The following is a 12475-nucleotide window of genomic DNA, read 5'->3' as shown; positions in this document are numbered from 1 at the left end:
AACACTGACCTGGTGAAGGCTCAGGTCCCAGCTGTTGAATCTCAAATATCAAATTATACAACTTCTCAGGAAGTTGTATAATTTGAAAGAACAAACAACTGAACTAAAACAAAATTTGGTTGTAAATCTTTATTAATAGAAACACATTCTTTCTGAAGGACTAAAATTCAGTAGTGTAAGATCCATGACAGCTTGCACTAGGTAACACAATTTCACTGATGAATACATACAGATTTCGTAACAGAATTTTAAATGCCCAGAGAAGAAATTAAAGTATGAAAGTGATCCTTGCTGTTCTGTTACTCAGCTAATTCAACCCTTTCACATACTTCAAACATAGGTGCAGTGTGTGCTGAGTGAAATATTGTGTAAATAGTGCTCAACTCTCCTGAGTAAAGTAGGCTGTGCTTCTCCCAAAGAGAAGTTGTATCACGCCTCTTATTGACAGAACACAATTTGTGAAATGCAGCGTGGAGCTTGTACTGCTTCTTTGTTAGTCTCCTTATAACACTATTTCATTTACAGTAACAAGCACTGGGTCCATATCACAAACCTTCTGCTGTTTGTTACTTTTAATATATATAAAATAATTTTCTGTAGGGGTCATATTGTTTTACAATAGAAAAAGATAAATGGTAGCATGGCACTAGGCTAATCTCAGCTTGTGTCTGTTCTGGATTGCTGGCATTGCTCTGCAGTGCCTGGGCAGAGGCAGTTGGGAAACAGCCTGTTCATAACCACAGTACAGTTTAAAGTAAACTTTCTGTACATTTCTAAGCTGGGTTAAGGAGGCCAGAGGAATCTGGGATCAGCTACAGGAGGCTCGGTGTGAAGAAGGACATGCTGAATAAAGTCAGCTGAGACAGAGGTTTCCAGGTGAGACAGCAGATGACCTGAAATGTGGGGGGGAGCTTCACTTTGTTGGTGGTGGTTAAAGCAAAGAGAAGAGGGTTCTTCAAACCCTATGTGGGGCCTCTCTTACTAAGATTTGATATGTGCTATCTAAATAATACAGTTTACTTGACCCCCTGTTCCATCCCCCCAGGAGCCAGTCAAACCATACACAGCAACTTCTCTGCTGCACCCCTAACTGCAGGTAGAAGAGTGAGTTTGCTGCCTTGCTGAAGGCTGTAAATACAGGAGCCACAGGCCTGCCAGGATGAATCAGAGGGGCCCCATCTCCCATGAGAATTCCTCCCTTTGCAGGGGTTGGATGGAGTTCTGTTGGGGTTCACGTGCCAGCGGAAAGCAGGTACCTATGTTCCCTTGTTTCGTTCCATTTCAGTGCTTGCTCTACCAACCAGGAAAGCATTTCTACCCTCAGTGGCAGCTTCCTTAATGACTGGACAGGATGTGTTGCTACAGGAATACACATTGCTATGGTCCACACAGAGCTCCTATTCTGTTAAGGCTCAACTAGAAACAGACTAAGTTGGTAGCATTTAAATCGGGGTTAGCTACTTCCAGTTTTAATTCTGCACCATCAATAATGCTGCAGAAGAAAAGGGGGGGTATATACTGAGCAAATTTATCCCAGTGGTTGATAAACACCCAAACACGGCACAGTGGCCTCAGACTGTGCTTCCTCCTGCCATCAAGGTGCCTCCCAGGAACAGCACAGGCCAGCTAAAAGCATATCCCACATCAGAAGCCCTATCTGCATGCAATATTGAAAGAGCAAATCTCCAATTAAAAGATAAACACTATTTCTATTTAGTGCTGCTCCACTGATTATAAGCATATCATGTGCAGATAATAGGATTTCTTTCTAATATGCTGGTTGACAGGATACAAGTTTAAATGTTCAATGGTAAATGCCATGCATAGATGATGGAAAGGGAATGTTACCTGAATTCACTATGAAATCATGAAATCTAGCGTGATCATTTCATTTTACAAAATTCTGGCATTACAGTGGGTAAAACCGTAAGAATTAGAGGCTTATCTTGTCCCCAAGTGAGATAAGAAAGCATTGCAGTCCTGCTTCACTTCATCTTCCTCTTCTTTGGTCCAAGGTGCTGTTTCCTTTGCTTGTAGAGGTGACGGAAGTTTACAAATAACCCTGGAAAAGAAGGAAGTTTTTAGGTAGGACATCACTGCATCTTTTTATGCTAAATTGCTGTACCAAATCTAAAGGAAAAATAAGAGAACCCAACTAACCCAACCACCACATAACAAAACAAATTATTTAGGGGTGTGTATAGCAGTGAAAGCTAATGCAAGTGTTTTCTTGCTGGCTGAGGCAGGAGTTGCTGCACAGGTTGTTTGGTAAAGAGCTGCTTAGAAGGTTTGTTTGTCACCTTTAAGAAGTTGTGACACCAGCTGTGCAGAGCTAAGGAGGTTGAACCGGGTATTTCCGAGTGAAACTCAACTGAAGGGTGGCTTTAAGCAATGTCTCTGAGCAGGAGAAATCTAGTGAAAGTTCAGTTTAAAATTCTGGGTTAGATTGTGGTGAGTTGCAGATACCCAGTGTGGGTATGGGTACAAGGAAGTTAAATTGTATTTACAGGTGTAACACAAAAACCAACTATGTCTCAAGCAGGTTTTCTTCTTTAAATATACTATTTAAAGAGAGCTCTTTCTATATTGTTTCGTGGAAAAGCATGACTTCACCTTGCATTTGTGATTATATTGCAACATTTAACTAAATTACTTTAATTTGAAATTATGTTTAGATTGCCATTACATCATTCCAAAGCTCAGATACCCCCTAATAGGTTGAAACTAAGTATACTGTGGTTATAAAAACATGTAAAAATGATTCCTTTAACCCAAGTTTATGCTGCTAATTTTTTACCAAGATCACCTTTTTGAAGGGCTAATCAGAGCTCGTTGGAGGTGTGTTCCACTCCATCACTGACAAATTTACATGAACATTTCACAAGAATAATACTTAACCTCAAACAATTTTTTTGTTGCCATGGTCCCCAAGATGCAGGAATTTAATTTTCTTTGAAAAATCAAGTTATTCAGGGGAAACTGGCCTTTTTATTTCAATATTGAGAAACAGAATTAAATACTTACCTAAAAACAAGGCTATAAGATATATTTGAAGCACAAATGGAAACTGGATTGTGACATTCAGTGGATTTGGCAATCCCAGGCTAAATTTCCCTGTTTCACTGAAGATTGGAATGGACTGAACAATACAGACAGCTGAAAGCAGAAGGTCACCATCATTACCAAGTACAGATAAAATATATAATTACACACCCCACACAAACTATTTCAGCATAGTCCCTTCTAATTTGCCAGTGCTGATTAATGACAGCAATTTTTAAGGTGTTGAACATGCAGTAGGGTGGGAAGCACCTGGCTGAGGGGGTGCAACAGGGAACCTTCCTGGTGAGACTCTGTTCTCATGCACAGCTGCAGCCCCAGGGCCTGTGCCAGCAGGATTTGCCATCCAGAAATAGCCCCAGCAATGAAACAGGCACACTCCTCCCCCTGCTCTGTGTTGGGCAATGCCCAAAGCTCCTCCTGGCTCACACACACAGGTTTGCAACATAGGAATAAGCCCCTGCCTGTCCTCTGCAGTCATTTACAAGATAATATCAGGACCTGGGAGCTGGTGTGAACCCAGGCCAGGCTGAGCAAGTCAGGCCCAGCAGACAAAGCTTTGGTCCAGCAGAGGGAAGTGAGCACTGGCATCCTGTGCAGCTTGTTCTTGTTCCATTTGTTCATGCAACCTGTCCTTGCCTGCCCCCTCCAGAAAGGGACTCTTTCCTCCAAAAGGAAGCCTTCACATCAAACTGAAAATAGTATTTGATTCAGTATGAAAGACAAAATGCTTATATTTGGTTCACCTCAAAGCAAATTTATTTATCTGTTGTTCTATTTTACTATTTTAAGTCCAGCTGCCAAAAAAAGAAATCGAGTTATTGTCCTAGCCTTGAGTTCATTATTTAGTAAACTGTTTTAAGGAGATACCTTCTGCCAATCCCCCTAAGGGGTAGAGAGGGATCCAGACAGTGTAACGGAGCCAGGTGAGTGGTTTCCATTCAATTCCAATGCAGGAAAGCATGTAATAGGGATACCTACAGTGTCAGGAGAAACAAACACTTTAAAATGGAAACAACTACCAGAATTAGTGTTGTGTTGAGCACACAGTGCTCAACACAATTCCCAAATGACACAAGAATATTCAAGGCATTGTCCCTGTGGATGATGATGGGCACGCAGTTAGTGGGCAGTTCACAGGGCTCAGGCCATTCTGAACACAGGGATGAAGGCAACTGCCTAGCTGCCTAATAACCCTTTCAAATTACTTTGTTTCAAAGATAAAAACCTCATTTAACGATGGACATTCAAAGCATCAAAGAAACAAAGAAATATGGGCAGTATCACTTTTGGACTCCAGCCCTGCTTTAGCTTTTGGCAGATGAAGGAAGGCTGTGAACAGTCCATGACTCAAAGAGCTTTTCTCCTCTGGGGCCAACTCTTCCAAAAAATACAAAGATCAAAATCTTTACAGAGTTATTGGGAACAACCACTTGGTTCTGTGCACACTTGGTAGGAGGAAAATCCCACCAACCTGAACAGCTCAGTGATACTCCAGAAATAAAATATGAAGAACACCACAGGTTTGCTCTGCATTTCCTCCAAGGTTCCAAGGATAACAAACAACACAAAGTTTCTTCCAAATACCTATTAAAGGAAAACATATTAAGGAACATTCACTCTTCATCAAAAGGAAGGCAAGACCTTGCTGTCAGAAACACAAGATACCTACTCCTCACACATCTGAGCATACACCTAACTCACTGCTGTGCTGTGACCTGATTCTTACAAGGAGGCATCTTGCCCTTTATTTAGGTACAATCCAAGGGACCCAGTCTCAAATCACCCATCCTCATTTTTATGCACAACAACCACAACCAGGATAAAAAGGGCACTGGCACCAAATCAAAATCATGTGCTTTTATCAGCTTCTTGCTTCTGCTGTCCTGCACTCCCTTACCCAGGTGATGGAAGGAGACAGACAGCCTGTCACAGCCAAGACTGGAAAGCATGGATTCCTGCCTCATGAATAAGAAATCCTCCAGTCAAGTGCCAGTGAGGTTGCATCACTTATTTTAGGAAAGTCTCAGCACTTGTGTAAAATAAACATTTACTTTAAACATAAGAGCAAGGAGAAGAATTTAAAAATACAACCTGCACTACAGAAGGTATCAGCGGTGATCTGACCAGCCCTATTAGTGAATTCATGATCTCCATTAATGCCAGGGTCTGACAGAAATACATCATATCAGAAATAGTATGAAACGTGTCATAGAAGGAATCTGTAAGACAGAGGAAACCAACCATTTTTGAGAACAAATGAATTTCCATGCTCAGGAAGCTGGTGCAGAGGCACAGCTTGTAATAACAGGATGCTAGTTGTATTTGAGAAAAACATGATGGATAATTACATAAGTTCTTTATAGGCCTTATCTTGAACTCACAGCAGCTGGGGCAGAAACCATTTCACACACAGAAGGATCAAGAGCTATTTCAGTAACTGCTTTACAAAAAAGGCAATAGTGCTGTACTTCAACAGAATGGATCGTTCTTGCCTCAAAAATAAAATATTCTGTCCAGATCATTTTCAAAAACATTGACATGACAGTCAGCGAGACATTTTGCTTCAGCTGATTTTGTTAGAGGTGATCCTGGCAGAGCACTAGTATCATTCACAGAGTACACGGCTGTGACTTACAAGGGGACAGTATTTTCCTGCCCTTGACACTTTGATGACCTTTGAAAGGCTCTTGTTGTGCTCTTTGGCAATGCATTCAAGGTTTAGTTCCTAAATATGTCTCCCTTTAGATTTTGCTATTTGAAAAGTCTTAAAAACAACACTGAAAATCAACCCAAACCCTCCAATATAAATAAAATAGTGCTCATTACTTGCCTTTTCCTAAGATGAACAGTCGTACTGTCATGTTCACAAAAATCCAAGAGAATCCCAAAAACTGTACAAGATTATACATGACTAGGTAGCCCTTCTTCAGGTGTTTGAAAGCTAAAATAATAATAAACACATCAGGTGAGCAGAGTACAATGGTAATAGAGCTGCAAACCAGGCTTTCTGAGAATAAAGCTTATAAGGAAAAGGGAAGTACTTGATTGTGATAATAGCATTGTTGGGTGCATTGGGGTTCTGCTTTTGCCATCATCTGCCAGAACTTGATACTTGCTAGTCAGAGTTTTTACATTCCTTGGAAATTTCAGCCCATTTTTAATTAATTTCTAATAGCTCACAATACAAAGATCCCCCTCCACGACACACCAAGCCACTCAAAACTGCTCCTTAAGAGTCAAGGTTCACAAAGTGTGAACAAACTTTCTAAATCCCACTTCACCCACTAAAAAGATGCAGTTACTTACGGTCTTTGGGGACTCTGGATTCTATTTTCATTTTGTTAATCTTTTCTTCTTCCTTAAGATGAAGGATAAGGTTTTAAAGACTTACTGTAATTAGCAAGTGATTTGTTAACTATACTACTGCAAAGCTGGTAGGTCTAAAACTCAGCCAAGCAGCCAGTAGCTAGAAGGTTTAAATTTTCACAAGTATAAAACAGGACATTCATCATCCAGAAATTATAGTACAGTAAAAGCCAGAGGGTGTTAACCAGTTATCCTGCCTTCACTGTGTGGTTTGTTCTAGTAATTAGATGCTTGTGCTGAAAAAGCCGCTGCTTTCTGTGTTAATTCTCACTTATGACTGTGCTGTTTCTTACATGACCCACCAGCAACCTGAAGAGAACAGAGAACATCCAGCTCAGGTTCTCTGCCTGCCTTTCCCAATGTTCCTGGGCCTTGGCACTGCAGTGCCCCTCTCTGTGCCAAGCTCATGGCTGCAGAGGGGAACAGGGCAGTGTTTGTTGTAAAAGGGATTTGCAGGAATGTGGTCTGTTCAAGCCTTTTCCAAGTCCATCTTGCACCTCCCCACTGCAGTAAGCTACTCAAGCTCACCAGATGGTGGGAATGCACCAGCAGGGCCAGCCAGGGGCTCAGAAAGCCTCAGCAATCCCTGCTTCCCAGACAGACAATGTCCAGGACTCACTCCTTTGGGCTCCACATGGCAGAGTGACATGATCCTCTATGGATCAGCACAATGGGCAAGGGGCACATGCAACGAGCCTCCAGTTCTAACCAAAAATGTGCCCATTTCCAAACTCCTGCTTACAATTTGAACCACTGAACCAACTCTGTATAGAACAGCAATAACAATCAACATGCCAGGAACTCCTGGTAAATGAAGAATGCAGGTTCAGGCACAGGAGAACAGTTGTCCTTGCTTTGTAAGTGGCAGCACAAGCTCCAGGTGCCCACAGGACCCACCTTCTCCTTCAGCTCCATTTCAGCATCCGACTCATCCAACCAGCGGTCGAAATCGGGTGCCAGGAAGAGCGGGCGCTTCTCCTGCTTGGTCAGCCTCTCCCACCAGTTACTCTCCTTCTTCTGCACAGTGATGTTCAGCTGCCTTTGGGTCATCCTGCACACAGGCTGGGGGTAGAGGCATCAGCAAAAGTCTGATGAAACAAGCTCTGAGGCTGAGTTCATACCCAAGCTCCCCTTATCAAGGAGGCAGGGATGACAAAACTGCTGCAGCACAAATGTCTCTCCGCCACCCAAGGCATGGAAGCAAAGAGCAGTCCAGTTGAAGATGGCAGCTGTGATGGTTGCACGACTTGATGAACAGCCTGCCCATATTACAGCACCACTGCATCCCACCACAGAGATAGCAGAGACCCCAGTGCCAGCCTTCTTAGACAGAACCCCTGATCTTGGCTTTACACCTTCTTGCGCTTAGTACTGTGAGCCACCCACCTCCTCTAGCCAGCAGTAAAAATAACACTGCCAGCAGCCACAGGTACATGTCTAAACAGGGGACCACATGTGACACCTGCTGAACCTAGAGGAGCTAAGAGCCTTAGGGAATGCCTGGAAACAAGGTGAGCTGACAGAGCAGGCAGTGTGGTCACTGCCACCCCACAAGGCCTCTCCATCTGCACAGTGGCAGCCCAGAACCTCTCCATCCTTACAGTCCACAGCATTGTCACCTTGGAGCCCTTCTGACCACTTGAGACTGCTCCACATGGCACTGCCTGTCAGACCAGCTGAAACTGCTGCACAAGCTACACTCCTAACTGAGCACATTGCACCAGCTCTGCTCTGGCAAGGCTGGCTAGATGCTTCTCAGACATCTGAAGGCTGCAGCTGTAATTTACAGCTACTACACCTCATCCTTGCTGCCACAGCCTCCATTTCTCACTGCTGGCACCAGCAAGGGGAACTCATGCTACACATCAAAACTAAAGGAGAAAAACCTGGACTGTGATACTGCCTGGTCCTGACCATCTGTAGTTACACAGAGTTCAGTCTGTTCTCCAGTCCCTCCACAGTGACTCAGAGTGACAGCTTTGGGAAGGAGGCTGCTCTGCAGAGGCAAGGACTTGCCTTCCAGGCCTGGCTCACAGCAGAGCCTGTGTCTGCCAGCACAGGCAGAGACAGGCACCTCTCCCACAGTGTGAGCTAGGCAGATGATAAGGCAGTGACCAGACTCTGGAACCAAGCGCTGTTCACTGTCTGCCATGCCGCAGCTGGCAGGAGCCACACCAGAAATGTGCCTGCTGAAAGAGCCTGGAAATTCCCCCTCCAATGGTTCCCTTCCCTTCTCCTTCCCTGCTGAAAAGCAGAGGTGAACAGTGGCTCCTGGAGCTATCCCAAACCCAGCCAGGAATAAGCAGCACAAATCATGTCCTAGGAGCAAAGCCCAAGTTCTCCTGTGCCCCCAACAGCTCTGAGAGGCAGAGACAGACCTCACAGCCACCTGTGGGTAACACAGAGGAACAGCTCTTTGAGCTGAGCTCTTTCCACCCAGACTGCAACAGGAATTCAGGAAAGACTTCTCCAACAGGAGCCACAACATAGCACAACCTAAAAAATCTGCTCAAGACAGAAACACAAATTCTCCTGACTCTCTTCTTTTGTCCAGCTACAAAAGAAGCCATGAAACATCACACTGACTGCACAATGTTCCCCTGACCTCCGGTCAAGGTTGCATCAGACAACACATTGCCAGATTCTCCCATTATTTTGCTGCTTTAAATCCTTTACAAAACTTAAAATTGCTGTATAACAAGTGACAAGCAAGTGTGTGCTAAAGCTGGTCCATGCAAGCACCAGCTCCAGTGAGGTGATTTGCATTAAAACAAGACAATGGAACACAGGACTGCCACAGAGTTGGCTGTTACAGAGTTACCAGAAAAATGTAAACGGTATATTTGGAACTTTATGCACAGCCATTTCCCTTTCAAATTCTTCAAAATTTATTTTTTCTTTGCAAGAATTAGAGAAGTAAAAATACCTACTTTAGGCTCGACTGGCTCCAGGAATTCGATCTCAAATTCATATATATTGTCTCCTTTGGCACCATGGCCCTGGGCTAAAAGACAAGAATTGACAGTGTGAGGTTCCACACACTCCACCTGCAAAGGATGCTTTGTACACAGAAATATTCAGCACTTATACGCAGCATTTTCTTCTGGCCTTCCTCAGAGGCAAGAGGAAACCACACAATAACAGAGAAGACACCAAAACGTTGCTTGGAGAGGCAGATGCAGGAGTCAACAGCTAAAGCTGCTGCAAATCTGCATCATGCTGCAAAAGGGTCCCTGCTGCAGGAAGCCAGCGTATCAAATTCCCAAAAGAGGGGATCAAAAGGCTGCTCATGGATAACTCAAACCCAGCAGAAAAATCTCCTGCCTTTGAGGGATCCAACCTCTGCACAATGCAGCACCCAGGGAGATGGGTGCTGCTGGGTGTGTAGGAGGGTGATGTGGGGAGTCCCTCCTAGCAGCAGAAGGGCACTTCTCAGGGCTCATTTGTCATCTCCCACATTGATCCTGTCCCCGGAAGGGTTCCAAAACCGTACACTGTGTTTAATTCCCACCCTTCCACGCCGTAAACTGATCCCAAAGAGAACACCATGTGCAATACCCTCCTATCAAATGGCCTGGCTGCGGCTCACCAAGGAGGCAGAAGCTCCTAATGAGACACCTTAAAAAATTCCATGGTGCTGGAATGTGCAGCTGCCCAGCTGCAAAAATCCCATCTTTCAGGGTGAGATCTGCTTTAGTTTCCAAATGGAGCACTAGTTTCCTGATGTGAAGGCTTGATAAGAATTGCACACAAGGTCTTTGTGAAAGGAAAAAAGTGCTGTGAGTTATCTCTGGGGTTTGGCTGACCCGGGATGGGAAGGATATATGAAAATTCCACTAGTATTTAAATATGGGGAGGTCGGGGTTTTCTTGTTAGATAAGATAGGGCCTGTTGTGGCTACCAGGACTGGAACACAAGAGGGCTGCGAGTGGGAGTGTGGTGGATCTGAACATGCCCAGCACGGTGGCTCCTGCCACCGATGGGGACAACCGGGACAGCGGCAGGCCTGGCGTGGGGGCCAGGCTGAGAGCCCACGGTGGAGCCCCTACCTCTGAAGTGCAGGACATTATCGGTGATGGTGATGTCCGGGTTCTGCGGAGGGAGAACACGCGTTAGCTGGCAGCCCACGAACCCGCGGGGGTCCGTGCGCCCACCCGGCCGGCCCCACGCCAGCACAGCCCTGCCCGGACGGCCGAGCCCCGCTGCGAGACCCCCCCGCTGCCGCTGTCCCCGGGGGGATCCGCAGGTGTTCCCCGCCCGCCGGGGTGTCCCGCAGGTGACTCTTTCCAGGGGTCCCACAGGTGATTTCCCCCCGGGATCCCCCAGGCGAGTCTCCCCGCACACCCAATTCCCCACGGGTGTCCCCGCCCGGCGTTCCCCAGGTGTCACCGCCGGGGTGTCCGCAGGTGTCCCCTGCCGGGTGTCCCCGGTGAGTCTGCCCGCCGCGGGTGAGTGCCGGGCTGTCCCCGCCGTACCCGGACGTCGCTGAGGTCCACGCGCAGGAAGAGCTCGCGGTGCCGCTGCGCCCAGTGCACGTGCGGCCGCAGGCTGGGCCCCGCCATCGTCCCGGCCCGCACCGGCCCGCGGCGCCCCGCGCCTGCGCACTCCGACCCCCGCCGGGCGGGCCCCGCGCCTGCGCGCGCCGCGGGGGGCGGGCGGGGCGGCCGCGGCCGGGCGCCCTCAGGGGCTCCGATGGGCTCTGAGGGGAGTCGCTGAGCCGCGGCGTCTTCTGCGCTGGGAAAACCCTCCCTGATCCCTTCTGACCATTCCCCAGCACTGCCGAGGCCACCGCTAAGGCATGCCCTTACATCCACGCGGCATTGGAATCCCTCCAGGATGGGGACTCCACCGCTGCCCCGGGCAGCCTGTGCCACAGGCTGTTCAACAAGGCTTTCTGTGAAGAAATTTTCACTGATACCCAAACTAAACCTCTCCTGGCACAACTTCAGCCTGTTTCCCTTGTCCTGTAGCGTGTTACGTGGTAAAAGAGACTGACTCCATCTCAGCCATGACAGGAGAGGCTGATAAGAATTTAGCAAATAGCAATCCTGCAGCTGTGCAATCTGTTTAAACTCTTACACTGTCATTATTACGTGCCCCAGCACCTTCTGCTGGCCAAGCACTGGCACAGGTTTTCCAGAGAAACTGTGGCTGCGCCATCCCTGGGAGTGTTAAAGGCCAGGCTGGATGAGGCTTGGAGGCGCCTGATTTAGGTGCTGCCTGTGCTTGAAACTGGCTGAGCTTTTAGGCCCCTTCTGATCCACATTTTTCCATGATTCTATCACAACAAGGATAAAAAGGACAGCAGCAACTTGTTGTTTCCAAAAAGCCCATCACTCACTCCCTCAGCAGCTCAGACAAGGGCCCCCTGCCGTTGCCATCCTCATTCCAAGGGCTAATGCATCCTCCCTCAGCCCCATTGTGGCAGCCTCAGGGCGCTCTGTGTCAATCTCTGCTGAGGAGAGCAAGTCTCTGCCCCAGCCTGGCCCTGCATGGAGGATTCCCACCTCTGCCAGCCCCTGGTGCTGTGAAGCTGCCACAGAAGGTGGGGTGAGCTGTAGCAATGGTCCCAGGAGGATTTATTTGGGAACACAAACCCCACAGACCCTTTGGGGCAGTATGTGGGGAAAACCAGCCCTCAGCTCCCAGTGTGACCCAGAGCTTCCACTTGCATGTGCATTAGGAGGGAGCACCTGCAGAAAGTTATTTTTTCTGGTTTATAGGCGTTCCAAAACCCATTTTCCTTTGAAGACAGGGACTGCTTTGCAAAGGGAAATTCGGGGGTGTAGAAACATTTGGCTGGGAACTTACAGCTCTGGAGCCTTGGGTTGTTTGGGGGGGCTCACATTGCTGGGGGCTGAATGTGTATTGAGGGTTCAGTGCCCTGGGTGTACCTGGGGTTTAACACTCATAATTACAGCGAAGAATTTCTTTCCTTATGGGAAACAAGCACATCAGTGTGGAGGTAGCAGCATGTTTTGGGGAGGAAAAAACCGCGGTTTTTAAACGGCAGGGTCCCTGTGCACTGGGGGCTGCATGACCTGAC

General features: G+C 47.0%; 1 protein-coding gene across 1 annotated transcript; it reads right to left on the bottom strand.

Moving 5' to 3' along the window:
- Positions 1–114: 114 nt before the first annotated feature.
- HACD3 (3-hydroxyacyl-CoA dehydratase 3) lies at positions 115–11022 on the bottom strand. The gene is made up of 11 exons (XM_021552649.4): positions 10905–11022; positions 10479–10521; positions 9360–9433; positions 7327–7491; positions 6370–6421; positions 5894–6004; positions 5155–5282; positions 4535–4647; positions 3931–4037; positions 3025–3156; positions 115–2062 (listed from the first exon to the last, which is right to left on the bottom strand). Exons 1-11 carry the CDS (start codon positions 10989–10991, stop codon positions 1986–1988), a joined length of 1089 nt encoding a protein of 362 aa, XP_021408324.1. The 5' UTR covers positions 10992–11022; the 3' UTR covers positions 115–1985.
- Positions 11023–12475: the final 1453 nt, after the last annotated feature.

Source organism: Lonchura striata, chromosome 10 (genome assembly GCF_050655825.1).
Source record: "Lonchura striata isolate lonStrDom1 chromosome 10, ASM5065582v1, whole genome shotgun sequence".
NCBI classification, from domain to species: domain Eukaryota; kingdom Metazoa; phylum Chordata; class Aves; order Passeriformes; family Estrildidae; genus Lonchura; species Lonchura striata.
The sequence above is the reverse complement of the archived record's forward strand: the minus strand, read 5'-3'. Positions and strand labels throughout refer to the sequence as shown.

What these genes read in the sequence shown, in the direction of transcription:
- HACD3 (XM_021552649.4), bottom strand. Translation starts at nt 10,991, where the DNA reads ATGGCGGGGCCCAGCCTGCGGCCGCACGTGCACTGGGCGCAGCGGCAC. An exon ending in TGGAGCCAGTCGAGCCTAAA is followed by an intron (nt 7,492 to 9,359) that starts GTAGGTATTTTT and finishes CTCTACCCCCAG; the next exon opens with CCTGTGTGCAGGATGACCCA. An exon ending in TGATACCTTCTGTAGTGCAG is followed by an intron (nt 4,648 to 5,154) that starts GTTGTATTTTTA and finishes TTCCTTTAATAG; the next exon opens with GTATTTGGAAGAAACTTTGT.